The sequence below is a fragment of the Ranitomeya imitator genome, chromosome 5 (assembly GCF_032444005.1).
Source record: "Ranitomeya imitator isolate aRanImi1 chromosome 5, aRanImi1.pri, whole genome shotgun sequence".
In the NCBI taxonomy this organism is placed as follows: Eukaryota; Metazoa; Chordata; class Amphibia; order Anura; family Dendrobatidae; genus Ranitomeya; species Ranitomeya imitator.
This window is the reverse complement of record NC_091286.1, coordinates 313,255,035-313,281,458: the sequence shown is the minus strand read 5'-3', so window position 1 is coordinate 313,281,458 and position 26,424 is coordinate 313,255,035. Positions and strand designations below refer to the sequence as shown.

Sequence of the window (26,424 nt, the reverse complement as noted above, 5' to 3'; positions counted from 1 at the left end):
AAATTGTGATTACCTTAATTTTAGGTTTTAAAGAAAAAAATAGATTTGCTGCAACGTGGAAACTTTAACGCATGCCTGTCATTTCAGGTAACTTTTCCGAATAGTCTGTTTGTTTGTGTACATGAGGAATAACAGTTTTTCTGGGCATTAGAGCACTTGTATCCTACATTTTTCTCCAGTTTTTCCCTCTGCAGGCTTTAGCTCTAGTTTTCAGTTATCTCTGTGTTGGAAGTTGAAGACTAGCAGCTATGATGTCTCTTATACAAAGAGCAACATATAGAGAGATTTATTATTGCTCTTATTTCTATGAAGCACACATAATAAAGCAGCAACAGCAGCTTGAAAGTCATTATTCAGCAGTACTGAGCTGTGTTGCTGTGAATCCAGCACTGCAGGGAAGGGAGGTTAGTTACATCTTGATCTGCCCCTGTCTATCTGTCTCTCACTATGCTGAGCACTCCCACACACCCCCTCCATTCTCCATATAGTATAATATGAGATTTAACCTGATACCTCAGTGACCTAGCAGTACAATGTGCTTTGACCAAAATGTATTTCAGTTGTTTTTTAGCGTAGATCATAAGTTCAAGAGGCTAGAAGGTTGGAAAATATGACTCCTAAGTATAGAAATAAGCTCATTTCTCTGATAAGATAGACTAGAATGTTTGTTACATTCACCTGTGTTATTCATTTATGCAAAGTTTGTTAAAGTTACAGTGACAAATATATTTTAATGTCTGACCTTCACATTGATTAAAAAAATGGCAGTTAGCAATATAAGGAATATTCTTATGACTGCAAAGCAGCAATTACTCAGATGCCTCTTTTTATTGATGGTATGGCCTATTCCTTGAATACATTATATTAGAGAATACTTTTCATTATTGTTAAAAATATTGTTTACTTGTTTCCCCACCAATTTTTTTTAGCATTAACACTGGGGAACACAATTTTTGTTGAGTTAGATCTGACACTTGTTTTTGACTAGCTTTCGGCTTCTGAATCAAAAAGTGACCCCAGTTTTTTTTTTCAAAACAACTTTTTACAGGGAACCTGTCACCTGAATTTGGCGGGACCGGTTTTCGGTCATATGGGCGGAGTTTTCGGGTGTTTGATTCACCCTTTCCTTACCCGCTGGCTGCATGCTGGCCGCAATATTGGATTGAAGTTCATTCTTTGTTCTTCGTAGTACACGCCTGCGCAAGGCAATCTTGCCTTGCGCACGCGCAGTATGCTTTGCCCAACTGCGGGCAAAGCGAAAAAGCATTAGTGCGCATGCGCCGGCGCACTATGTCCCGGAAGAATTTTGCTGTGTTCCGGGACATAGTGCGCCGGCGCATGGGCACTAATGCTTTTTGGCTTTGCCCGCTGTTGGGCAAAGCATACTGCGCGTGCACAAGGCAAGATTGCCTTGCGCAGGCGTGTACTACGGAGGACAGAGAATGAACTTCAATCCAATATTGCGGCCAGCATGCAGCCAGCGGGTAAGGAAAGGGTGAATCAAACACCCGAAAACTCCGCCCATATGACCGAAAACCGGTCCCGCCAAATTCAGGTGACAGGTTCCCTTTAAGCTCCAGGATAAGTTTGGAGACAAAGGGAGGGTATCCTTGTTTCTTTTTGGCTTTAATCAATATTATCCACCAAACTGGGGGCATGCATAGAAATTAACAACAAAATTCTAAACTGGCTTAACTTTGCACTGGAACCTCCGCTAAATGTACTAAGCATTTATAAGCGTCAGTATCCAGTATTGTATTCTTTATCCAAAATACCATATTACAGATACGAACAACACTATTTTCTGACTATTTTGTGAATAAATCAGAATGGTGGGTACATCCTAGCACATACCTGGCTAAATAGTGATATTTTAAATTATCTAGTTTAGTTAGTTCCCTCTGTCTCTATTTATTTTACATGTTCATGTTTTGAAATGCCCAGTAAAAAAAAAAAAAGATAAATAATTATACAGTGTTACAAATCATTATGTAATTCAGTTTTTTAACATTTTACTTCAACTCCTGTACAGGTTCCGTCTTCATAAATGGATATTTTCAAATAGTGCTTGTTAAAATGGTACTTTTGCAATTTCCTACTGTTTCATCTACTCTTCAGGTATTACAACTTCCCTTTTCTTTTACAGGTGATTCGCCCATTGCTGCTGTTTAGCTTGTAAGCACTGCGCTAAAGCTGGCTTTGATTAGGAGGTAACAGTGCACTCCAGCAATCCTGGTTAGCTTTAAAACAATGCTTACAAGCTCAGTAGAAAAGAGCTTGCAAGAACTGTGCATGTTCTGCTGTTTACCAGTGGTGTTAAAAATGTTAATATCTCAAGGATCACTAAAAATTGTAGTAAAATGCAAAACTGCTTGTATTTACAATAGTTATTTGACAATAGCCATTTATGAAGATAGAAACACCCTTTAAATGTTTATTTATACAACTTTATGAAATTCCATAAATTATGATAAGAGGTGTCACTAGAAACGCAATCAAGTGCTTGTGTTTCTCATCTAAGTTTCACTTTTAATAAATAGGTTCAGGGCCATGAAAAATCAAACATTTATGGCATATGCATTACACTGTTTTAGACATTAGAAATATCAATGACTCATAATGACAGTTTTAAAACTGCTTTTTCTAGAAGTCAAAAAATATCATAGACACAAAAAATATTTTTATAACTCTTACTTAAAATGTTATGTCATATGACTTTTTGATTGGTCACAATGTTTTTTGTATCTAACTCGTTATTTTCATTTCCTTTAAAATACTTATCATCTATTGGATATGATTTTAGCTAAGTAAAATTACTATTGGATCTTCCAGCTTCCTGCTAGTTTTGCTCTCCTTTCTACCATCACATTGTCTCATAAATATTTTGGCATCTTTTCTTTTAACATTGCATGTTTTATTTTATATTCCAAAGTTTGGTACAACTGTAATGTTGAGATGATTAATTATTTGTTTACCTGTCTAAGCTCATTGCTGTCATAATGGCTGTGCAGGCAAATTGGTTGCAAGTATCCAGAGATGTAATTATAGTACACAGAGGACTTCCAAACACCCATTCTCCTCCTCGCGCCCACTGATGGATGAGAAATGGCATCCCAATGATGTGAACAAGATCTGCCACAGCAAGATTACAGATGTAAATATCAGGTATTGTTTTTCTTCTAGATCTGTGATAAAAGAAGACAAAGGGAGATGAAACCAAATCTTGTCATGACAAGCAAGATATAGTACTGATTGTGTGTTTATATTATATTTTCATTTGAGACAGGCTAGGAAAATAAGTAATCAGTATCAAGCAATACAGTTTTACATCTGATTTCCTTTATTCAACACCAAACAATACAATGTGGCTAGCAGAAAAATAGGAAATATAAATAAAATAATGGTACAAAGGTTAGAGTCTGACTGATTAATTTAGTCTATGGACAGGAGTCTTTCATTAAGGTGACTATGTAAGACAGCTGTCTCTTATGCAAGTAACGAGTGGATTAGTAGGGTCTAACTGGTCTGTAGGAGCCAGAACTCTGAATGGTTGGTAAGGGATCAAATACTTATTTCCCACTGAAAAATGCAAATAAATGTATAGAATGATTTTTTGGATTTTATTTTTGATATTCTATCTCTCAATGCTAACATTAACCTATCCTTAAAATTATAGACTGTTTATGTCTTTGTCAGTGGGTAAACTTACAAAATCAGCAGGTGATCAAATATCTTATTTCCCCCACTGTATATATATATATATATATATATATATATATATCGTATTCGGCATCCTTTCAAAGTTTTCCCAATTTTTTGGACTGACTGATCTTTATTTCTTAAAGTAATGATGGCCACTCGTTTTTCTTTACTTAGAATTTGTATTATGGCAAGAAAAAAGCAGCTAACAGTCTATTCAGTAGGACTATCAGCTGTGTATCCACCAGACTTCTGCACAACACAACTGATGGTCCCAACCCCATTTATAAGGCAAGAAATCCCACTTATTAAACCTGACAGGGCACACCTGTGAAGTGAAAACCATTTCCGGTGACTACCTCTTGAAGCTCATGGAGAGAATGCCAAGAGTGTGCAAACCAGTCATCAAAGCAAAAGGTGGCTACTTTGAAGAACCTAGAATATAAGACATAATTTCATTTGTTTCACACTTTTTTGTTAAGTATATAATTCCACATGTGTTAATTCATAGTTTTGATGCCTTCAGTGTGAATGTACAATTTTCATAGTCATGAAAATACAGAAAAATCTTTAAATGTGAAGGTGTGTCCAAACTTTTCGTCTGTACTGTATATGTTCCCCTTCCTTGCCCCATACTGGTATATATATATATATATAAATATATATATACACACACACACACATACTAGATGGTGGCCCGATTCTAACGCATCGGGTATTCTAGAATATGCATGTCCTCGTAATATATTGCCCAGCCACGTAGTATATTGCCCAGCCACGTAGTATATTGCCCAGCCACGTAGTATTTTGCCCAGCCATGTAGTATATTGCCCAGTAACCTAGTATATTGCCCAGTCGCATAGTATATTACCCAGCTACGTAGTATACTGCTCAGTCACATAGTATATTGCCCAGCTACGTAGTATATTGCCCAACCACGTAGTATATTGCCCAGTCACGTACTATATTGCCCAGTCACGTACTATATTGCCCAGCAACGTAGTATATTGCCCAGCAAAGTAGTATATTGCCCAGTCGCATAGTATATTACCCAGCTACGTAGTATACTGCCCAGTCACATAGTATATTGCCCAACCACGTAGTATATTGCCCAGTCACGTACTATATTGCCCAGTCACGTAGTATATTGCCCAGCAACGTAGTATATTGCCCAGCCACGCAGTATATTGCACAGCCACGTAGTATGTAGTATATTGGTCAGCTACGTAGTATATTGCCCAGTCACGTAGTATATTGCCCAGTCACGTAATATATTGCCCAACCACGTAGTATATTGCACAGCCATGTAGTATGCTGTATATTGGTTAGCCACGTAGTATATTGCCCAGTAATATAGTATAATGGCCAGTGACATAAAATAAAAAATAAACACATACTCCGCTTAGTCCTGGCTCCTGTGTACGGTGCACACGGCAGCTTCCGGTCCCAGGGTTGGTATGACTATGAACGCAGAACCTGTGATGACGTCGCGGTCACATGACCGTGACGTCACGGCAGGTCCTTCTCATGCAGGCGCGCAGGAACTGTGATGACGTTGAGGTCACATGACCATAACATCATGGCAGGTCCTTCTCCCATAGCATCCTTAGCACCGGAACCTGCCGGCAGACAGGACGCGACATCGGAGGGTGAGAATAATGTTTTTCTTTTAATTATTATTATTTGTAACATTAGATCGTTTTACTATTGATGCTGCATACACAGCATCAATAGTAAAAACTTGGTCACACAGGGTTAATAGCTGCGTAACCGGAGTGAGTTACACCATGCTCCGGTAATGCTGGCATTAACCCTATGTGAGGGCTGACTAGATGACTGGAGGGGAGTATGGAGCGGGCACTGACTGCGGGGAGGAAAGAGCGGCCATATTGCCACCGGACTGTGGCCATCTCTAATTTGTCATGGCAATGGTCGTGGGCGTTTTGCCATGACCAATCAGCGACTTGGATTCCACGACAGACAGAGGCCGCGACCAATGAATATCCATGACAGAAAGACAGATGGAAGTGACCCTTAGACAATTATATAGTAGGATATATATAGTTTTTACTAACTTCTGGTAACCCCTTCTGTTAACCCCTTATTCCCTCATTGTTTTAAAATGGTGATTGAGAATAAGGGTATAGGGCCCACAAGAGTCCAAAAATCCCCAGGGTCTCAGCTCAGGCCCTGGAGGATATGATCAGGGATTTTTTTTGATGGTCCCGGATCATGTAATCGCCATTATTCAATGAATTAGATCGCTGTTATTCAATGAATAATGGCAATCACATAAAAATAAAGTGTGATACACTATTAAAATTATTTCTCTCTCTTCTGACATTATATCACATATCAGAAGAGAGAGAAATTATGACCCCAAGTCCCCCACGATACCTTAGTACCGGCGATGCTCTTCTCCCTGCCCCCCAGCATTATCCCTCAGCCCACTGCCTACTCCTCGTGAGGGAAAATGGCGCATGGGCAGTGTGTCCGTCTACATCTGCCTGCTGGTAACAGCAGAGATTTTTCTTATTGGTTCCCTTTTGATCACTGTAACAGGGTCTATTGCGGTGATCAAAAAGGAACCAATAATTAATGACTCATCCCCCCTTTGTTATCTCATTAGTCAGATCAATTTTATTTTGCTTCATAATTTTTCTCTCTTTAGTTGTTTGCCATTAGGATTAGGGTTGGGCTTCTAGTTAAGGTTGGGCATAGGGTTAGGATTGGGCTTTGCGTTGTGTTTAGGATTAGGGTTGAGTTTAGGGTTAGTGTTGAGATTTGTGTTAGGTAACAACAGGGATTTTTCTTATTGGTTACCTTTTGATTACTGTGATAGACCTTATCACAGTTATCAAAAACCCAATAATTAGTAAATCATCTCCCCCTATATCATCCCCTAAGTTAGATCAAAACATTTTTGTTTTACAATTTTTATTTCTCTCACTCTTTGCCGTTAGGGATGGGTTTGGGTTTAACGTTGCGCTCAGGCTAAGAGTTAGGGTTGAGCTTGGAATTTGGGTCAGGATTAAGGTTCGGGTTGACGTTATGGTTGGAGTTGAGCTTAGAGCTAGGGTTGAGCTTAGGGATAGGGTTTTTTTTTCAAAAGCTAAAACAAAAAAAGATAACGCTATGAAGACACATTCAATATGACGACTTAATGTTATCAAATTCTGTGTAGTACATTTGGTTTCAAAATTCTTACTACACCCTTGGATAAAATACCTTATGGGTGTAGTTTCCAAAATCAGGTCATTTTGGAGGGATTTCTGCAATTTGGGCACCTGCATACGCAAAATGGTGCTTGGAATCTATTTCAGCCAATTTGTGTTCCAAAATTCAAATATTTTTTTTGTGTTCCAAGCCTTTCCGTTTGTCGAAACAGACTTTTTTAACTAAATGTGGGGTATTGCTGCACTTGAAAGAAAGTGGGCAACAAACTGTCTACTTTTTGGTGTTACCTTTTGCAAAAGTCACAAAATTGGGGCTAAAGCAACATTATGGAAGAAAAGTTTAAATGTATTTTTTTTTTTCATTGAAGTACATTATGTCACAGAAAAAAAAACAATCTCAGAATCACTTGGACAGATTGAAGTGTTCAAGAATTATTAACAAATAAAGTGAAACTTGTCAGATTTCTAAAATTTGGCCATATCATTAAGGTTTAAATAAGTCCTGTTGCTAAAAAGTAAATTTAGCTTCAGAGATTTTCTGCAGTAATCATTTTAATAGTTTTTTTCTACTAATCCATAGATTTAGTCAGCATCAGTTGTTTGTGTGCATTCAGTAATTGTCTTTATTGACATTTGCCCAGTTCACGCTGCATTTTTTTCTATATTCTGTTATTTTTCTTTATGCTCATCTCTTCTTTAATTTTCTTTATTATTCTAATCCAATTAATAAAGCTTACACCATTCATCAGAATAAAATTCTGCTACACAACACACTTGAAAACACTCCAGACACACACACCACCCTGCTTTTCCTAAAGAATATATTCAGGATAGGAGACATTTTCCTAACTTGCCTCTGACTCTGAAAGTGAGGGAGAGGAAACCACATTCCTTTATATTTCTTCCTCCTAATCTTTATTTAATAATAATAAATAGTGATGAGCGAACATGCTCGCCTGTACTCGTTACTTGCCTGAGTATCACTATGCTCGATGTACTCGGCGAGCACCGAGCATTTCTGGGATTATTCGGCCGTAACTAGGGGATCGGTCAATTTCATAAGTCGTCGAGTTTCTGCAAAGTCGGGTTTCATGAAACCCGACCCGATCCCAGTGTGGGATCGGTCATGCGGTACACGATCTTCGCGCCAAAGTCGCATTTCATATGACGCATTAAGCGCCATTTCTCAGCCAATGAAGGTGGACGCAGAGTGTGGGCAGCGTGATGACATAGGTCTCAGTCCCCACCATCTTAGAGAAGGGCATTACAGTGATTGGCTTGCTTTCTGCGGCATCACAGGGGCTATAAAGGGGCGTGCACGCCGACCGCCATCTTACTTCTGCCGATCTGAGCATAGGGAGAGGTTGCTGTAGCTTCGTCTGAAGCAGGGATATTGTTAGGAAGGGAATATTAACCCACAAACCGCTTGTGCTGTAGCGATATCCACTGTCCAACACCACCTTTTCTTTGCAGGGACAGTGGAGGTTTTTTTTGGGGGTGCATCAGCTCTGTAGCTTATTAGGCTGCATTATAAGGCTCCCTGATAGCTGCATTGCTGTTTGTACACCGCTGTGCAAACCAACTGCTTTTTTCAAAGCGAAAATCCTGTTGCTCCTTCTTTTCTGCACATTTTTCTTGTTTCTTTGTCCACACTCTTGTGTGCAGCAGTCATTTTTATTGCTGGCATACTTGTCCTTTGATCATTGTAGGGAGATTGAAATTCTACTACTGCCCTTGCATTTTTTTGATATATCTGTCATCCACTTTCTGCCACTCAAACTGTAGTGTAATACAGTTGTCCTGATTTTTTCCTTTTGTCTCCCACACATAAAAAAGGGAGATTTGTATTGCCACTAAGTGCATCTGCGTCAGTCCTGTTTGTGGCATCTGTCATCCACTTTCTGCCACTCAAACTGTAGTGTAATACAGTGGGCCTGATTTTTTCCTTTTTTCTCCCACACATGAAAAAGGGAGATTTGTATTGCCACTGAGTGCATCTGCGTCAGTCCTGTTGTGGTATTTGTCATCCACTTTCTGCCACTCAAACTGTAGTGTAATAAAGAGGGCCTGATTTTTTCCTGCTGTCTCCCACACATAAAAAAGGGAGATTTATATTGCAACTGAGTGCATCTGCCATCTGCGTTAGTCCTGTTTGTGGCATCTGTCATCCACTTTCTGCCACTTAAACTGTATTGTAATACAGTGGGCCAGATTTTTTCCTGCCGTCTCCCACACATAAAAAAGGGAGATTTGTATTGCCACTGAGTGCATCTGCGTCAGTCCTGTTGTGGCATCTGTCATCCACTTTCTGCCACACAAAATGTAGTGTAATACAGTGGGCCTGATTTTTTCCTGCTGTGTCCCACACATAAAAAAGGGAGATTTACATAGCCACTGAGTGCATCTGCGTCAGTCCTGTTTGTGGCATCTGTCATCCACTTTCTGCCACTCAAACTGTGTAGTGTAATACAGTGTGCCTGATTTTCCCAGCAGTCTCACACACCTGTAAAGGAAGATTTAAACTCACAACAAGTTTACGCACACCTTCTAACTGGTTTTGCAGTGCCATATAACGTTTGTTAGTTTGGTTAAATTTTTCCAAGAATGAGGAAGTCTGGTGGAAGAGGTCATGGCCGTGGGCGGTCATTGCCAGCTGGTAATGATGGTAGTGGTGGTGGAGCATCAGGTGGTCGTGGGAAAAACAATATAGCACCTAAGTCTCGAGTTGTTGAGCCAGCGTCATCGTCTGGCTACAAAAGACCTCGAACACTCCCTTTTCTGGGAGTAGGAAAACCGCTTTTAAAGCCGGAGCAGCAGGAACAAGTTTTGGCTTTCCTTGCTGACTCTGCCTCTAGCTCTTTCGCCTCCTCTTCGGAAAGTGCAAAATTTAAAAGCAGTGCGTCGTCAGTGGATGCTCCCAGTCAGGAACAAGTTGCTTCCTTCTGTCCTTCACCCAGAACAACAGAGAAGGATGCGTCAGGCGACACAACAGGTTACTCCATGGAGCTCTTTACACATACCGTGCCTGGGTTAGAAAGGGAAATTGTTAACAGGTCATGCCCATTACAAGATGAATCGGACATGGAGTGCACAGATGCACAGCCACAGCTAGATTATTATGCTGTTCCATTGACTCAGATCACAACATTGCCCTCGCAGTGTACTGAGCCAGAATCTGACCCTGATGAGACTATGGTGCCCCGTCCCGAATGCTATAGCACCGGCTTACATGGTGACACAGAGGAAGGTGCACAGGACATAGAAGAGGAGGTGATAGATGACCCAGTTGTTGACCCCGATTGGCAGCCATTGGGGGAACAGGGTGCCTCTGGCAGTAGCTCTGAAGCAGAGGAGCCGCAGCAGGCATCAACATCGCAACAACGTTCATCTGGCAGGCCTGTATCTGGCCAAAAACGTGTCAAAACCAAAAACAGTTGTAGGACAGCGTGGCCATCCGGTTAAAGTAGCTCAGTGTGCAATGCCTGAAAAGGTATTCGATAGTAGGAAGAGTGCAGTCTGGCAATTTTTTAACCAAGATCTGAATGATCACTGCAAAGTCATCTGTAACAAATGCTCAAGGACCTTTAGCAGAGGTCAGAATGTGAAAAATCTAAATACAACTTGCATGAGTAGACATTTAACCACCATGCACTTGCAAGCCTGGACTAACTACCAAATGTCCCGTAACGTTGTTGCACCCGCTCACAATGAAGTTAGTCAGCATTGCTACATTCCTTCCCTCACTGTAAGCACACCGTTTACCACACCACCTGCAGCAAATGTGGAGGTATCATCGCAAGGCGAAAGCAGTCAGGGAATCACCAGGTTCTTGGTAGGAAACACTGTATGTAGGCCAACAGCAAGAATACCATCACCAACCCTCTCTCAGTCTGCCATGTCCACCACCACCCCCGCTAGTTCCACCATATGCAGCTCTCAAGTCCAGCTCACCCTACAAGAGACTCTCGTTAGGAAAAGGAAGTACTCATCCGCATACACAGGGTTTGAACGCCCACATTGCTAGACTAATCTCGTTAGAGATGATGCCCTACCGGTCAGTTGAAAGCGAAGCTTTCAAAGCCCTGATGGACTACGCAGTACCACGCTACGACATATCCAGTCGACACTTCTTTGCGAGAAAAGCCATCCCAACCCTCCACCAGCATGTAAAAGACCGCATTGTCCATGCACTCAGGCAATCTGTCAGTAGAAGGGTGCACCTCACAACAGATGAATGGACCAGTAGGCATTGCCAGGGACGTTACGTGTCCATCACGGCACACTGGGTTAATGTGGTGGATGCAGGGTCCACAGGGAACAGCAATATTGGGACAGTTCTGACTAGCCCATGGTCTAGGAAACAGTTGGCTGTAGGCGTTCGACCCCCCCTCCTCATCCTCCAGCAGAAGCGAGAGCTTGTCCACAGACCGCAGTCGCACGACCACTCCATCCGCAGCTGCCACTGTTGCACACAAGGTGTCCCATTATGTAACAGCTAGTGGCAAGCGTCAGCAAGCTGTGTTGGGAATGAAGTGATTGGGCGACAGTCACACCGCGGAAGTTCTGTCCGAGTTCTTGCAGCAAGAAACTCAGTCATGGCTGGGCAGTGTACATCTTGAGGCAGGCAAGGTAGTCAGTGATAACGGAAGGAAATTTATGGCTGCCATAGCCCTTTCACAACTGAAACACATTCCTTGCCTGGCTCATACCTTGAACCTGTTGGTGCAGTGCTTCTTGAAAAGTTATCCGGGGTTACTCAACATGCTCCTGAAGGTGCACAGACTTTGCTCGCACATCCACCGCTCGCCCGCACCCTCCAGCCGTATGCAGAACCATCAGCGATCTTTGAAGCTTCCCCAGCACCGCCTAATAATCGACGTTGCAACAAGGTGGAACTCCACACTGCACATGCTTCAGAGGCTGTGCGAACAGAGGCGTGCTGTTATGTATTTGTGGGAGGATGCACATACACGGGCAGGCAGTTGGATGGCAGACATGGAGTTGTCAGGTGTGTAGTGGTCGAAGGTACAAGACCTGTGTCAAGTCCTTCAGAGTTTTGAGGAATGCACACGTCTGGTTAGTGCAGATGATGCCATCATAAGCATGAGCATCCCCCTAATGCGTCTGCTGATGCAAAGTTTGACGCACATAAAGGAGCAGGCGTCTGCAGCCGAGGACGAGGGAAGCCTTGATGACAGTCAGCCATTGTCTGGTTAGGGAAGTCTACTGGATGAGGTGGCGGGCGAAGAGGAGGAGGACGAGGAGGATGATGGGGATTAATATTTTTTGGATGAGGAAGCTTCTCAGGGGCAATAGAAACTGGTGACGTTGCAAGGTCAGGTTCAGGGTTTTTGAGGGAGACAAGTGACGTTGATTTGCCAGAAAGTGCTCCTCAACCCAGCACAAGCAGTGAATTGACACCTGGAACGTTGGCCCACATGGCGGATTATGCCTTGCACATCCTAAAAAGGAACCCACGCATTATAAAAATGATGACCGATGACGATTACTGGTTGGCCTGCCACGCTATAAAGGGAAATTGCAAAATATCATGCCACATGAGAAACTTGAGCAAATATTGGCTACCAAACAAGCAACTCTAGTAGACTGTTTGGTTCAGGCATTCCCAGCACACAGCGGCAGTGATGGTTCTCACACGAGCTGCATGGGGCAACATGACAGAGGTGTTAGAGGTGCACAAATCAGAAGTGGCGTTGGACAGAGGGGTTTTCTGATCAGGTTGTGGAGTGATTTCGCAATGACCGCAGACAGGCAGGTACTGCAGCATCAATTCAAAGTGGCAGGAGACATTTGTCCAGTATGGTTACCAACTATTTTTCCTCCCTTATCGATGTTCTCCCTCACCCGTCATTCCCATTTGATTACTGGGCATCCAAAATAGACACCTGGCCGGAATTGGCAGAATATGCATTGCAGGAGCTTGCTTGCCCAGCAGCTAGTGTGCTATCAGAAAGAGTATTCAGTGCTGCTGGTTCAATACTGACCGAAAGAAGGAGTCGTCTGGCTACCCAAAATGTTGATGATCTAACCTTCATTAAAATGAACCAATCATGGATTTCTAATTATTTTGCCCCACCTTTCTCGGCTGACACCTAGCTTTCCTGTAAAAAGGTCTTGCTTTTGGACTGGTCTTACTGAGTGTTCCAATTTCTCCATTTGCAGCTGCTGTATGTCCAGCATACGATATTTTTATACCTCCCTAAATGTGCTGACTTCCCCCACGGGGCCGTGGTCACCACTTGGCGCAAGCACCCGTGAGAGTGCCGTTTGTCTGAAGAGGTGGGTGTGCCCAATTTTGGGCGACAGCACTGGCACAGGGTCCCTCATAGTACAATGAAGTGTCTCTGGAGGTGGTGGTGCGCACCCAATGTCAGACACACCATTGTAATATGAGGGGCCCTGGGCCAGTACCGCCGGCCACGAGAGAGTGCCCCCCCAAGCTCAAACCGTGCTCTACCACTTGCAAAATTATTTCTCACTGCTCCACCACTGTTTAGTCTATGCGGTTAAATCCTTCAATGGCACTGCCAATACCAATTTGTTGACATATATGATGCTAGCAAAAATATTCAGGGGCCCTGTCCTACATTTACACCAGTTAATACTTTGCGCCAAATACCACTGTCTGCAAGTCAGCAGAGGAGCCGACCCCTGTACCTAGGTATGCCACCTGTTTATTTGTTAAATTTATTTTTTGCCAGACATTAACCTCAATGTATTATTTTGGCCTACTAACTTTGTCAGACACTCCTTCCAATTGTCCTCCACTGACCACACCAATGCTGCCTGTGTACCCCTGGAACCTATTAAAAAGTGCTTAGAGCCTTATTTTTTTATTTTAGGCCTAGTAAGTCTGTCTGCGGTAACTCCTTCCAATTGTCCTCCCCTGACCACACCAATGCTGCCTGTGTACCCCTGGAACTTATTAAAAAGTGCTTAGTGTTAGGACTGGCGGAACGCACCAAGGTTAAGATGTAATAGTATTAGGTGCGTTCGCAGTCCGAGGTCCACTGTGCAGGTGAAAACCCTGCTGCTAGTAGAGACGGACGATATGGTGGTACAATGTGAATACACACATGGGTTAACTTCACTCTGTGTGAAGGAAGCGAACCCTGTTGTGTCACAGGGCCGCGGTACCGCAGCAAGAGCGCAAGTAAGGAGTCTCAGAACTCAATCCCAAGACTCAGGTTTTGAGTTCATAAAGACCTCATGCGCTCGACACCGCTACTGGGGTGTCAGAGAGACAGAAATAATAGTGTTTAGGAAGCACGAGAGTGCGTGCGGTGCCACACTGGCGGACGCCACTAACCACCCAGGCATGGGTCAGGAAAGCACAGAGAAAGCACACGGCGCCACACTGGCGGTCACAGCAATTAGACGCTGTAATGTGTGTAACGTGCTAATGGCTTGGACGGGCGCTAGATAGCTTCCATCATTCGCGAACAGTCAAAAACACTAGGAATGGGAATGATTTAGGAGCTTTCATCCATCGACATACATCCATCTACACACACACATTATCAAGTCAATACTAGCGCATGGCCGTGCGGCCATGCGAGCCTTAAATAGTTGCAGCACGTTTAGGACCTTCGAGGACCAATGGAGTTGCTGCAGTACCTGAGCATGTGACTGCAGATCTCCACTGAGAGATCTTGCCCTGGGCATGCTCAGAGTGCAAAGCGGGACTTAGTCCTAGCACCTACAAGGACCTTCCAAGAAGGACCAATGACCTAGCTGCAGTATCAGATCATGTGACCCTCGATCTCCACTGAGAGATCTTACTCTGGGCATGCTCAGAACGTGAAAAGCAGGACTTAGTCCCAGAAGCGTCTGCTCGCCGCTGCCCAGCACAGACTTCAATGGCAGAAGCAGGAAATGCAGCAGTAAATCTTAGCACAGAGTCAGACTGAGCGAGACGCTGGGATCGACGACTCCGCTGAGCAGGCTCCACTGCGGCAGGAGAAGAATGGGAGATCACAGCGGAGATGGCCCGAGATTCCCCATGTGCAGAGGCAGGAACTCGACCCCTAACATTACCCCCCCTCCTAGGGCCTCCCTCCTTGGGCCTCGCTACGTTCGAAGGCAGCAATGAGCTGCGGAGCCCGAATGTGCTCAACAGGCTCCCAGGACCTGTCCTCAGGGCCATAACCCTTCCAATCCACCAAATAGAATTTTTTACCACGTACCACCTTGCACCCCAAAATAGCGTTCACCTCGTAATCATCCGTAGACGAACCCGATGTCCCGGCAGATGACTCAGAAAACCGGGACATGTATACGGGTTTCAAGAGGGACACATGAAAGGTGTCGGTGATACCCAAGCGTGGAGGAAGGGCCAGATGGTAGACCACAGGGTTAACCTGTTCGAGGACCTTGAAAGGACCTGAGTAGTGAGGTGCAATCTTATTGGACTCCACTCGCAGCCTGATGTTATGGGCGGAGAGCCACACCAAGTCGCCAGGAGCAAAAGTCAGAGCGGGGCGCCGATGTGCATAGGCGGAGGACCTCATTCTCTCCTTGGAAGCCCGAATGGCATCCTGAGTGTGATCCCAAATATCCCGTGCCTCCACAGCCCAGTCTGCCACCCTGGAATCGGCGGAAGACACGGGCATGGGCACAGGTACCCGCGGATGCTGACCATAGTTAAGGAGGAATGGAGTCTGTCCAGTGGAGTCGGCTACAGCGTTGTTCCGCCCATGATAGCAAAGATGCCCAGTCATCCTGCCTAGCAGAGACAAAATGATGCAGATATGTGACCAAGGTCTGGTTGGCTCTCTCTACTAACCCATTCGTCTCGGGATGATAGGCAGAAGAGAGATTTAACTCACTCCTGAGAAGATGACAAAGCTCTCTCCAGAACCGAGATGCAAACTGGGGACCCCGATCACTGACAATTTTGTCTGGCATACCGTGAAGGCGGAAGATATGTCTAATAAACAACGTTGCCGAGGCCCGTGCAGAAAGTAGCCGAGGAAGCGGCACCAAATGCACCATCTTAGAAAAATGGTCAGTGATTACCCAAACGACGGTACAGCCACGAGACCTGAGCAAACCAACCACAAAGTCCATCCCGACCATCTCCCAGGGCCTGTCTGCCACCGGCAGAGGGTATAACAATCCAGCTGGCCGTTGTCGAGGAGACTTATTTTTGACGCTGGAGACACACGCCAGAACGTAATCTCTGACATCTCGGAACATATGCGGCCACCAGTACGTCCTCGCTAGCAGCTCAGATGTCCTTTTTGTCCCAAAGTGTCCACTCACCCTGGAGGAATGAGCCCAAGAGGGAACCTCCGGTCGCAGATTGATGAGAACAAAAGTCTTGCCCAAAGGCACTGACTCTAGCGAAACCAGAGCTACGGTTCTCAGACTCTCCGAAGGGACAATAAGCCGAGGCTCCTCTTCCTCCTCCTCAGTTGACACAAGGGGGTGAGAGAGAGTGTCAGCACGAATATTCTTCTCCCCGGCGAGATAATGGAGAGTGAAATGGAACCGGGAGAAGAATAAGGACCATCTGGCCAGACGAGAATTCAGCCGCTGGGCTGTATGCAAATAGACCAAATTTTTGTGTTCCGTGAAGACTTGGAAGGGAAACCGACCACCTTCCAGAAGATGTCTCCACTCCGAAAAGGCCAACTTCATTGCTAGAAACTCCCTATCCCCGATGGAGTAATTTCTCTCTGCTGGTGTGAAGGTCTTTGAGAAGAAGAAGCATGGATGCTTCCGACCTTGAGCATCCTTTTGATAGAGGACTGCTCCAGCAACAACGGATGAGGCATCCACCTCCATTATGAATGAATGGCTTATCCACATCGGGATGATGTAAGATGGGAGCACTAGCAAAATGAGACTTTATAGAAGTGAAGGCCTTGGAGACCTCTTCCGTCGACAATTTGGGATTCGCTCCCTTCTTGGTGAGGGCTACCAAGGGAGCTACCAGAGTTGAGAAGTGGGGAGTGAACTGGCGGTAATAATTAATGAACCCCATAAAGCGCTGCACCGCCTTAAGCCAGTCCATCACAGCCTGTAGTTTGGCAGGATCCATAGCCAATCCCTGGGCGGAGATGATATAGCCCAGGAAAGGTAAAGACTCCTGCTCAAACATACACTTCTCCAACTTTGCATAAAGAGAGTTTGCCCGTAGGAGGTCGAAGACTCCGCCAACATCTCTCCGGTGGGAGTCTATCTGGAGAAAAGATGAGAATATCATCCAGATAGACTACGAACGAGGTGGAAAGCATATCCCAGAAGATGTCGTTGACAAAGTCTTGGAAAACGGCTGGGGCATTACAGAGCCCGAAGGGCATCACCAGATACTCATAGTGCCCATCTCTGGTGTTAAATGCCGTTTTCCATTTGTCCCCCTCATGGATGAGAATCAGGTTGTAAGCACCCCACAGATCTAGTTTAGTAAACACCCTTGCTCCCCGAAGCCTATCGAAGAGCTCAGATATCAAGGGCAAAGGATGCTTATTCTTAACGGTGATAGCGTTATGACCCCTGTAGTCTATGCATGGACATAGTTCCCCATTCTTCTTCTGCACGAAAAAGAACCCTGCCCCAGCAGGTGACACTGACTTCCTGATGAATCTTCTTGCCAGATTCTCTTGAATCTACTGAGACATTGCCTCCGTCTCCGGGAGAGATAACAGATAGACTCGACCCCGGGGAGGCTCAGCACCAGGCAAGAGATCAATAGGACAGTCATAAGGGTGATGGGGCGGAAGGGTCTCCGCCGCCTTTTTGGAGAACACGTCTGCATAAGACCAATATTGCTTGGGGAGAGAGGATAAATCTGCGGGTACCTCTGTAGTAGCAACTAGGGTTGAGCGACCTTGACTTTTTTAGAGTCGAGTCGGGTTTCGCGAAACCCGACTATCTCAAAAGTTGAGTCGAGTGGAATCGGCCGATTATCGTGAAACGTCGGGGGTCGACCGAAACACAAAACCCAATGCAAGTCAATGGGGGAGCATAGTCGGCAGTGAGTGGAGGCCAGGAAAACGTGTACAGAGCCCATTTTAATGGCAAAAACATCCATTCTTGTTACTGAAGCTTGTCAATCTTAATTTAGCTTATAATAATAGTAAGGCATTTGAAATTGGGTGTCATTTGGCTAAAGTTGTGGGGGGTAGGGCTGGTTCAAGTAATTAGTGGGCCCAGTAAATCTGGACCACGTCACGGCAGTGGAGCAGGGAGAGATAAGTATTTCAACTTTGCAAGTGCTGTGATCCTGAGCAAGCAGGGGGGGCCCACTCGTTGGCATTGGCACTGGCACAGGGCCCCTCAAAGTACAGCGGTGTGTTTGCATGGCGGGGGCGCCTCCCACCGGCAGCAACACTTTTGCGTACTATGAGGGGTTCTGTGCCAGTGACGTCGCCAACGAGTATTCCTCCCCCCACCTGATGAAGGAACCTGCACCTTCATCTGCACCTTCCTCTTTGTCTCCGTGTAAGGTGGTATGGTATGCGGGAAGGGGGACCTGACTTTCAGCAGGGTCACAATCTTGCAGTGTAGCGTGCGCGGGGAATGTTGCGTTATGGGTCAATGTACCAGCAGACTCATCTATCACTGGCTGGGCAATGGACAGGATGAGGGGGAAACAGATATGGGCCCAAAGAATAAAGTGGGCTAAATGCAGTTCAAAATTGGTAACAGGACTAACCAGGGGGCATTGTTTTGTTCAGTGGAGGACAACTTGAATGAGAGGCTGACACAGAGAGAAGGCCCAAATCAGTAAGTAGTCTAAATGCAGTTCAAAATTGGCAAGAGTAGTAAACAGGCGGCACAGCTTTGTTCACTGTAGGAGAACAGCAAGGAGCGGCAGACACAGATAGAAGGCCCCAACCCAACTAGTAGGCCCACTGCAGTTTTAAAATTCCGATAGGCTGAAAACCAGATAATTGTAGGTCATTTTTTGTAAAGAGGACAGTTGTAATGAGTGGCGCAGCCAGACACTACAAATAGGCCTTAAACCACAAAGTTGGCTCGACGCTGGTTTAAAAAAGGTTACATGGGTACACGTTCTGCATTGTTGTGCTCAGTCGAGGACAATTGGAAGGAGGGACCGCAGAAAGACTTTGTAGGCGTAAAATTACAAAATAGGCTCTATGCAGCTTTGATTATGTGGCAACCTGGAGAACACCTTGGAGCGGCAGACACCGTCTCTACGACCCAGACCCAACTTGTAGGCCTAATGTAGTGTTGTTTCAACAACTACTTAAGACGAGCATGAAGATTGAAGCAATGGAGAGGAAACCTGGAGAACACCTTGGAGTGGAAGACACCGTCTCTACAACCCCAGACCCAACTTGTAGGCCTAATGCAGTGTTGTTTTCAACAACTACTTAAGAAGAGCTAGAAGATCGAAGCAATGGAGAGGAAACCTGGGGAACACCTTGGAGCAGAATACACCGTCTCTACAACCCAGACCCAACTTGTAGGCCTAATGCAGTGTTGTTTTCAACAACTACTTAAGAAGAGCTAGAAGATCGAAGCAATGGAGAGGAAACCTGGAGAACACCTTGGAGTGGAACATACCGTCTCTACACCCCAGACCCAACTTGTAAGCCGAATGCAGTGTTGTTTTCATCAACTACTAAACAAGAGTTTTAAGATTGAAGCAATGGAGAGGCAACCTGGGGAACACCTTGGAGTGGAACACACCGTCTCTACACCCCAGACCCAACTTGTAGGCCGAATGCAGTGTTGTTTTCAACAACTACTTAAGAAGAGCTAGAAGATCGAAGCAATGGAGAGGAAACCTGGGGAACACCTTGGAGCGGAAGACACCGTCTCTACAACCCAGACCCAACTTGTAGGCCTAATGCAGTGTTGTTTTCAACAACTACTTAAGAAGAGCTAGAAGATTGAAGCAATGTAGAGGAAACCTGGAGAACGCCTTGGAGTGGAACACACCGTCTCTACACCCCAGACCCAACTTGTAGGCCGAATGCAGTGTTGTTTTCAACAACTACTAAACAAGAGCTTTAAGATTGAAGCAATGGAGACGCAACCTGGGGAACACCTTGGAGTGGAACACACCATCTCTACACCCCAGACCCAACTTGTAGGCCGAATGCAGTGTTGTTTTCAACAACTACTTAAGAAGAGCTAGAAGATCTGTTATGACCTGGTGGTTAGGAGCACCCGGAATGACCTGATAGTTAAACCTCATACAGGACGAGCTCTGGGATGTGGGAGCTCTGCTGACCGCAATCCCTAATCCTATCACACACTAGAAATAGCCGTGGAGCGCTCCTGACCAGACCTAGGCGCCTCGTCACAGCCTAAGAGCTATCTAGCCCTAGAGATAGAAAATAAAGCCTACCTTGCCTCAGAGAAATTCCCCAAAGGTAAAGGAAGCCCCCCACATATATTGACTGTGAGTAAAGATGAAAGTCACAAACGCAGAAATGAAACAGGTTTCAGCAAAGGGAGGCCAGACTTACTAAATAGACAGAGGATAGGAAAGGTAACTTTGCGATCAGCACAAAAATCTAAAAAAGACCACGCAGAGTGTGCAAAAAAGACCTCCGCACCGACTCACGGTGCGGAGGGGCCACTCTGCATCCCAGAGCTTCCAGCTAGCAAGACAAAATCATGATAACCAGCTGGACAAGAAAACAGTGAACAAATAATGACTATCAGGAACTTAGCTTCTGCAGGAGAAGTCAGGTCACCAGAGAGATCCAGGAGCGAACTGAACCAATGCAAAAACATTGACAGCTGGCATGGAGTAACGATCTGAGAGGATTTATATAGAGCAGCCAACCAAAGGATAAACCACGTCACCTGTGTAAGGAACCTCAGAAGCAGCAGCTTCACTCATAGCCACCAGAGGGAGCCCATAGACAGAACTCGCCGAAGTACCATTCACGACCACAGGAGGGAGTTCGACAACAGAATTCACAACAGTACCCCCCCCTTGAGGGGTCATTGAACCCTCACCAGAGCCCCCAGGCCGATCAGGATGAGCCACATGAAAGGCACGGACAAGATCGGCAGCATGAACATCAGAGGCAAAAACCCAGGAATTATCTTCCTGACCATAACCCTTCCACTTGACCAGGTACTGGAGTTTCCGTCTCGAAACACGAGAATCCAAAATCTTCTCCACCTCATACTCCAAATCCCCGTCGACCAACACTGGGGCAGGAGGATCAACGGAGGGAACCATAGGCGCCACGTATCTCCGCAACAACGACCTATGGAACTCATAAGAACTCAGAAGCTGGAAGGTCCAAACGAAATGACACAGGATTAAGAACTTCAGAAATCTTATATGGTGCAATGAAACGAGGCTTAAACTTAGGAGAGGAAACCTTCATAGGAACGTGACGAGATGACAACCAAACCAAATCCCCAACACGAAGTCGGGGACCAACACAACGCAGGCGGTTAGCGAAACGTTGAGCCTTCTCCTGGGACAATGTCAAATTGTCCACCACATGAGTCCAAATCTGCTGCAACCTGTCCACCACCGCATCCACACCAGGACAGTCCGAAGGCTCAACCTGCCCTGAAGAGAAACGAGGATGGAAACCAGAATTACAGAAAAAAGGAGAAACTAAAGTAGCCGAGCTGGCCCGATTATTAAGGGCGAACTCAGCCAAAGGCAAGAAGGACACCCAATCATCCTGATCAGCAGAAACAAAGCATCTCAGATATGTCTCTAAAGTCTGATTAGTTCGTTCGGTTTGGCCATTAGTCTGAGGATGGAAAGCCGAAGAAAAAGACAAATCAATGCCCATCTTAGCGCAAAAGGACCGCCAAAACCTCGAAACAAACTGGGAACCTCTGTCCGAGACGATGTTCTCTGGAATGCCATGCAAACGAACCACATGCTGGAAAAACAATGGCACCAAATCAGAGGAGGAAGGCAGTTTAGATAAGGGTACCAAATGGACCATCTTAGAGAAGCGATCACAAACCACCCAAATGACCGACATCTTTTGAGAAACAGGGAGATCAGAAATAAAATCCATGGAAATATGCGTCCAGGGCCTCTTCGGGATCGGCAAGGGCAAAAGCAACCCACTGGCACGAGAACAGCAGGGCTTAGCCCGAGCACAAATCCCACAGGACTGCACAAAAGAACGCACATGCAGTGACAAAGAAGGCCACCAAAAGGATCTAGCCACCAAATCTCTGGCACCAAAGATTCCAGGATGACCAGCCAACACTGAACAATGAATCTCCGAAATAACTCTACTAGTCCATCTATCAGGGACAAACAGTTTCTCCGTAGGACAACGGTCAGGTCTATCAGCCTGAAACTTTTGCAGCACATGCCGCAAATCAGGGGAAATGGCAGACAAAATTACCCTTTCTTTAAGAATACCCGCCGACTCCGAAACACCCGGAGAGTCAGGCACAAAACTCCTTTACAGGGTGTCAGCCTTCACATTCTTAGATCCCGGAAGGTATGAAACCACAAAATCAAAACGGGAGAAAAAGAGCGACCATCGAGCCTGTCTAGGATTCAACCGTTTAGCAGACTCGAGATAAGTCAAATTCTTGTGATCCATCAAGACCACCTCGAATGCCCACTTCATGGCCAACAACTCCCGATTGCCCACATCATAATTGCGCTCAGCAGGCGAGAATTTTCTAGAAAAGAAGGCACATGGTTTCATCACCGAGCCATCAGAACTTCTTTGCGACAAAACAGCCCCTGCTCCAATTTCAGAAGCATCAACCTCCACCTGAAAAGGGAGCGAAACATCTGGCTGGCACAACACAGGGGCAGAAGCAAAACGACGCTTCAACTCCTGAAAAGCCTCTACAGCCGCAGAGGACCAATTGACCACATCAGCACGTTTCTTGGTCAAATCAGTCAACGGTTTAGCAATACTGGAAAAGTTAGCGATGAAGCGACGATAAAAATTAGCAAAGCCCAGGAACTTCTGCAAGCTCTTCACAGATGTCGGCTGAGTCCAATCGTAAATGGCCTGAACTTTAACAGGGTCCATCTTGATAGTAGAAGGGGAAAAAATGAAACCCAAAAATGAAACCTTCTGAACTCCAAAGAGACACTTTGACCCCTTCACAAACAAGGAATTCGCACAAAGGACCTGGAACACCATTCTGACCTGTTTCACATGAGACTCCCAATCATCCGAAAAGACCAAAATGTCATCCAAATATACAATCATGAATCTATCCAGGTACTCTCGGAAGATGTCATGCATAAAGGACTGAAACACAGATGGAGCATTAGAAAGCCGAATGGCATAACCAGGTACTCAAAATGGCCCTCGGGCGTATTAAATGCCGTTTTCCATTCATCACCCTGTTTAATTCGCACAAGATTATACACACCACGAAGATCTATCTTGGTGAACCAACTAGCCCCCTTAATCCGAGCAAATAAATCAGACAGCAGCGGCAAGGGGTACTGAAATTTGACTGTGATCTTATTAAGAAGGCGGTAATCAATACAAGGTCTCAAAGAGCCATCCTTCTTGGCCACAAAAAAGAACCCTGCTCCCAATGGTGACGACGGACGAATATGACCCTTCTCCAAGGATTCCTTTATATAACTCCGCATAGCGGCGTGCTCTGGCACAGATAAATTAAACAGACGGCCCTTAGTAAACTTACTACCAGGAATCAAATTAATAGCACAGTCGCAATCCCTATGAGGAGGTAGGGCACCAGATTTGGGCTCTTCAAATACATCCCGGTAATCTGATAAAAACTCAGGGACTTCAGAAGGAGTGGAAGGCGAAATAGACAACAATGGAACATCAACATGTACCCCCTGACAACCCCAGCTGGACACAGACATAGATTTCCAATCCAACACTGGATTATGGACCTGTAACCATGGCAACCCCAAAACGACCACATCATGCAGATTATGCAACACCAAAAAGTGAATATCCTCCTGATGTGCAGGAGCCATGCACATGGTCAATTGAGTCCAGTACTGAGGCTCCAAGAAAAAACCACAGCGCCTGGCAAACTCCAAGTCCATCAAATTCAGGGCAGCGCCTGAATCCACAAATGCCATTACAGAATAGGACGACAGAGAGCAAATCAGAGTAACGGACAAAAGAAATTTAGACTGTACCGTACCAATGGTGGCAGACCTAGCGAACCGCTTAGTGCGCTTAGGACAATCGGAGATAGCATGATTGGATTCACCACAATAAAAACACAGCCCATTCCGACGTCTGTGTTCTTGCCGTTCAGCTCTGGCCAAAGTCCTATCACACTGCATAGGCTCAGGCCTATGCTCAGAGAATACCGCCAGATGGTGCACAGCCCTGCGCTTACGCATGCGCCGATCGATCTGAATGGCCAAAGACATAGACTCATTCAGACCAGCAGGCGTGGGAAATCCCACCATGACATCCTTAAGGGCTTCAGAAAGGCCCTTTCTGAAAATTGCCGCCAGGGCACATTCATTCCACTGAGTAAGCACAGACCACTTTCTAAACTTCTGACAGTACACCTCCGCTTCATCCTGACCCTGACACAAAGCCAGCAAAATTTTCTCTGCCTGATCCACTGAATTTGGTTCATCATAAAGCAATCCAAGCACCAGAAAAAACGCATCAACATCACGCAATGCCGGATCTCCTGGCGCAAGGGAAAATGCCCAGTCTTGAGGGTCACCACGCAACAAAGAAATAATGATTTTTACCTGTTGAACGGGGTCACCAGAGGAGCGGGGTTTCAAAGCTAGAAACAGTTTACAATTGTTTTTGAAATTCAAGAACCTAGATCTATCCCCAGAAAATAAGTCAGGAATAGGAATTTTAGGCTCTAACATAGGATTCTGAACCACAAAATCTTGAATGTTTTGTACCCTTGCAGTGAGATGATCCACACAAGAGGACAGACCGTGAATATCCATATCTACACCTGTATCCTGAACCACCCAAAGGTCTAGGGGAAAAGAAAGACAAAACAGTGCAAAGAAAAAAAAATGGTCTCAGAAGTTCTCTTATCCCTCTATTGAGATGCATTAATACTTTGGGCCAGCTGTACTGTTATGACCTGGTGGTTAGGAGCACCCGGAATGACCTGATAGTTAAACCTCATACAGGACAAGCTCTGGGATGTGGGAGCTCTGCTGACCGCAATCCCTAATCCTATCACACACACTAGTAATAGCCGTGGAGCGCTCCTGACCAGACCTAGGCGCCTCGTCACAGCCTAAGAGCTATCTAGCCCTAGAGATAGAAAATAAAGCCTACCTTGCCTCAGAGAAATTCCCCAAAGGTAAAGGAAGCCCCCCACATATATTGACTGTGAGTAAAGATGAAAGTCACAAACGCAGAAATGAAACAGGTTTCAGCAAAGGGAGGCCAGACTTACTAAATAGACAGAGGATAGGAAAGGTAACTTTGCGATCAGCACAAAAACCTAAAAAAGACCACGGAGAGTGTGCAAAAAAGACCTCCGCACCGACTCACGGTGCGGAGGGGCCACTCTGCATCCCACAGCTTCCAGCTAGCAAGACAAAATCATGATAACCAGCTGGACAAGAAAACTGTGAACAAATAATGACTATCAGCCAACCAAAGGATAAACCACGTCACCTGTGTAAGGAACCTCAGAAGCAGCAGCTTCACTCATAGCCACCAGAGGGAGCCCATAGACAGAACTCGCCAAAGTACCATTCACGACCACAGGAGGGAGTTCGACAACAGAATTCACAACAAAGATTGAAGCAATGGAGAGGAAACCTGGAGAACACCTTGGAGTGGAAGACACCGTCTCTACAACCCAGACCCAACTTGTAGGCCTAATGCAGTGTTGTTTTCAACAACTACTTAAGAAGAGCCAGAAGATCGAAGCAACGGAGAGGAAACCTGGGGAACACCTTGGAGCGGGAGACACCGTTTCTACAACCCAGACTCAACTTGTAGGCCGAATGCAGTGTTGTTTTCAACAACTACTTAAGAAGAGCTAGAAGATCGAAGCAATGGAGAGGAAACCTGAAGAACACCTTGGAGCGGAAGACACCGTCTCTACAACCCAGACCTAACTTGTAGGCCTAATGCAGTGTTGTTTTCAACAACTACTTAATAAGAGCTAGAAGATCGAAGCAATGGAGAGGAAACCTGGGGAACACTTTGGAGCGGAAGACACCGTCTCTACAACCAAGACCCAACTTGTAGGCCTAATGCAGTGTTGTTTTCAACAACTACTTAAGAAGAGCTAGAAGATCAAAGCAATGTAAAGGAAACCTGGAGAACGCCTTGGAGTGGAACACACCGTCTCTACACCCCAGACCCTACTTGTAGGCCGAATGCAGTGTTGTTTTCAACAACTACTTAAGAAGAGCTAGAAGATCGAAGCAATGGAGAGGAAACCTGGAGAACACCTTGGAGTGGAAGACATCGTCTCTACAACCCAGACCCAACTTGTAGGCCTAATGCAGTGTTGTTTTCAACAACTACTTAAGAAGAGCTAGTAGATCGAAGCAATGGAGATGAAACCTGGGGAACACCTTGGAGCGGAAGACACCGTCTCTACAACCCAGACCCAACTTGTAGGCCTAATACAGTGTTGT

At 45.3% G+C, this 26,424-nt stretch overlaps 1 protein-coding gene across 2 annotated transcripts in view; it reads right to left on the bottom strand.

The window, feature by feature from the left end:
* The window catches only part of MCHR2 (melanin concentrating hormone receptor 2), a 597,452-nt gene that overhangs the window by 199,091 nt on the left and 371,937 nt on the right, over positions 1 to 26,424 (bottom strand). For both annotated transcript variants that reach the window (XM_069767992.1, XM_069767991.1), the window contains exon 3: positions 2,976 to 3,185. In XM_069767992.1, the coding sequence (XP_069624093.1) occupies positions 2,976 to 3,185 (210 nt within the window). The remainder of the gene's footprint in view (positions 1 to 2,975; positions 3,186 to 26,424) is intronic.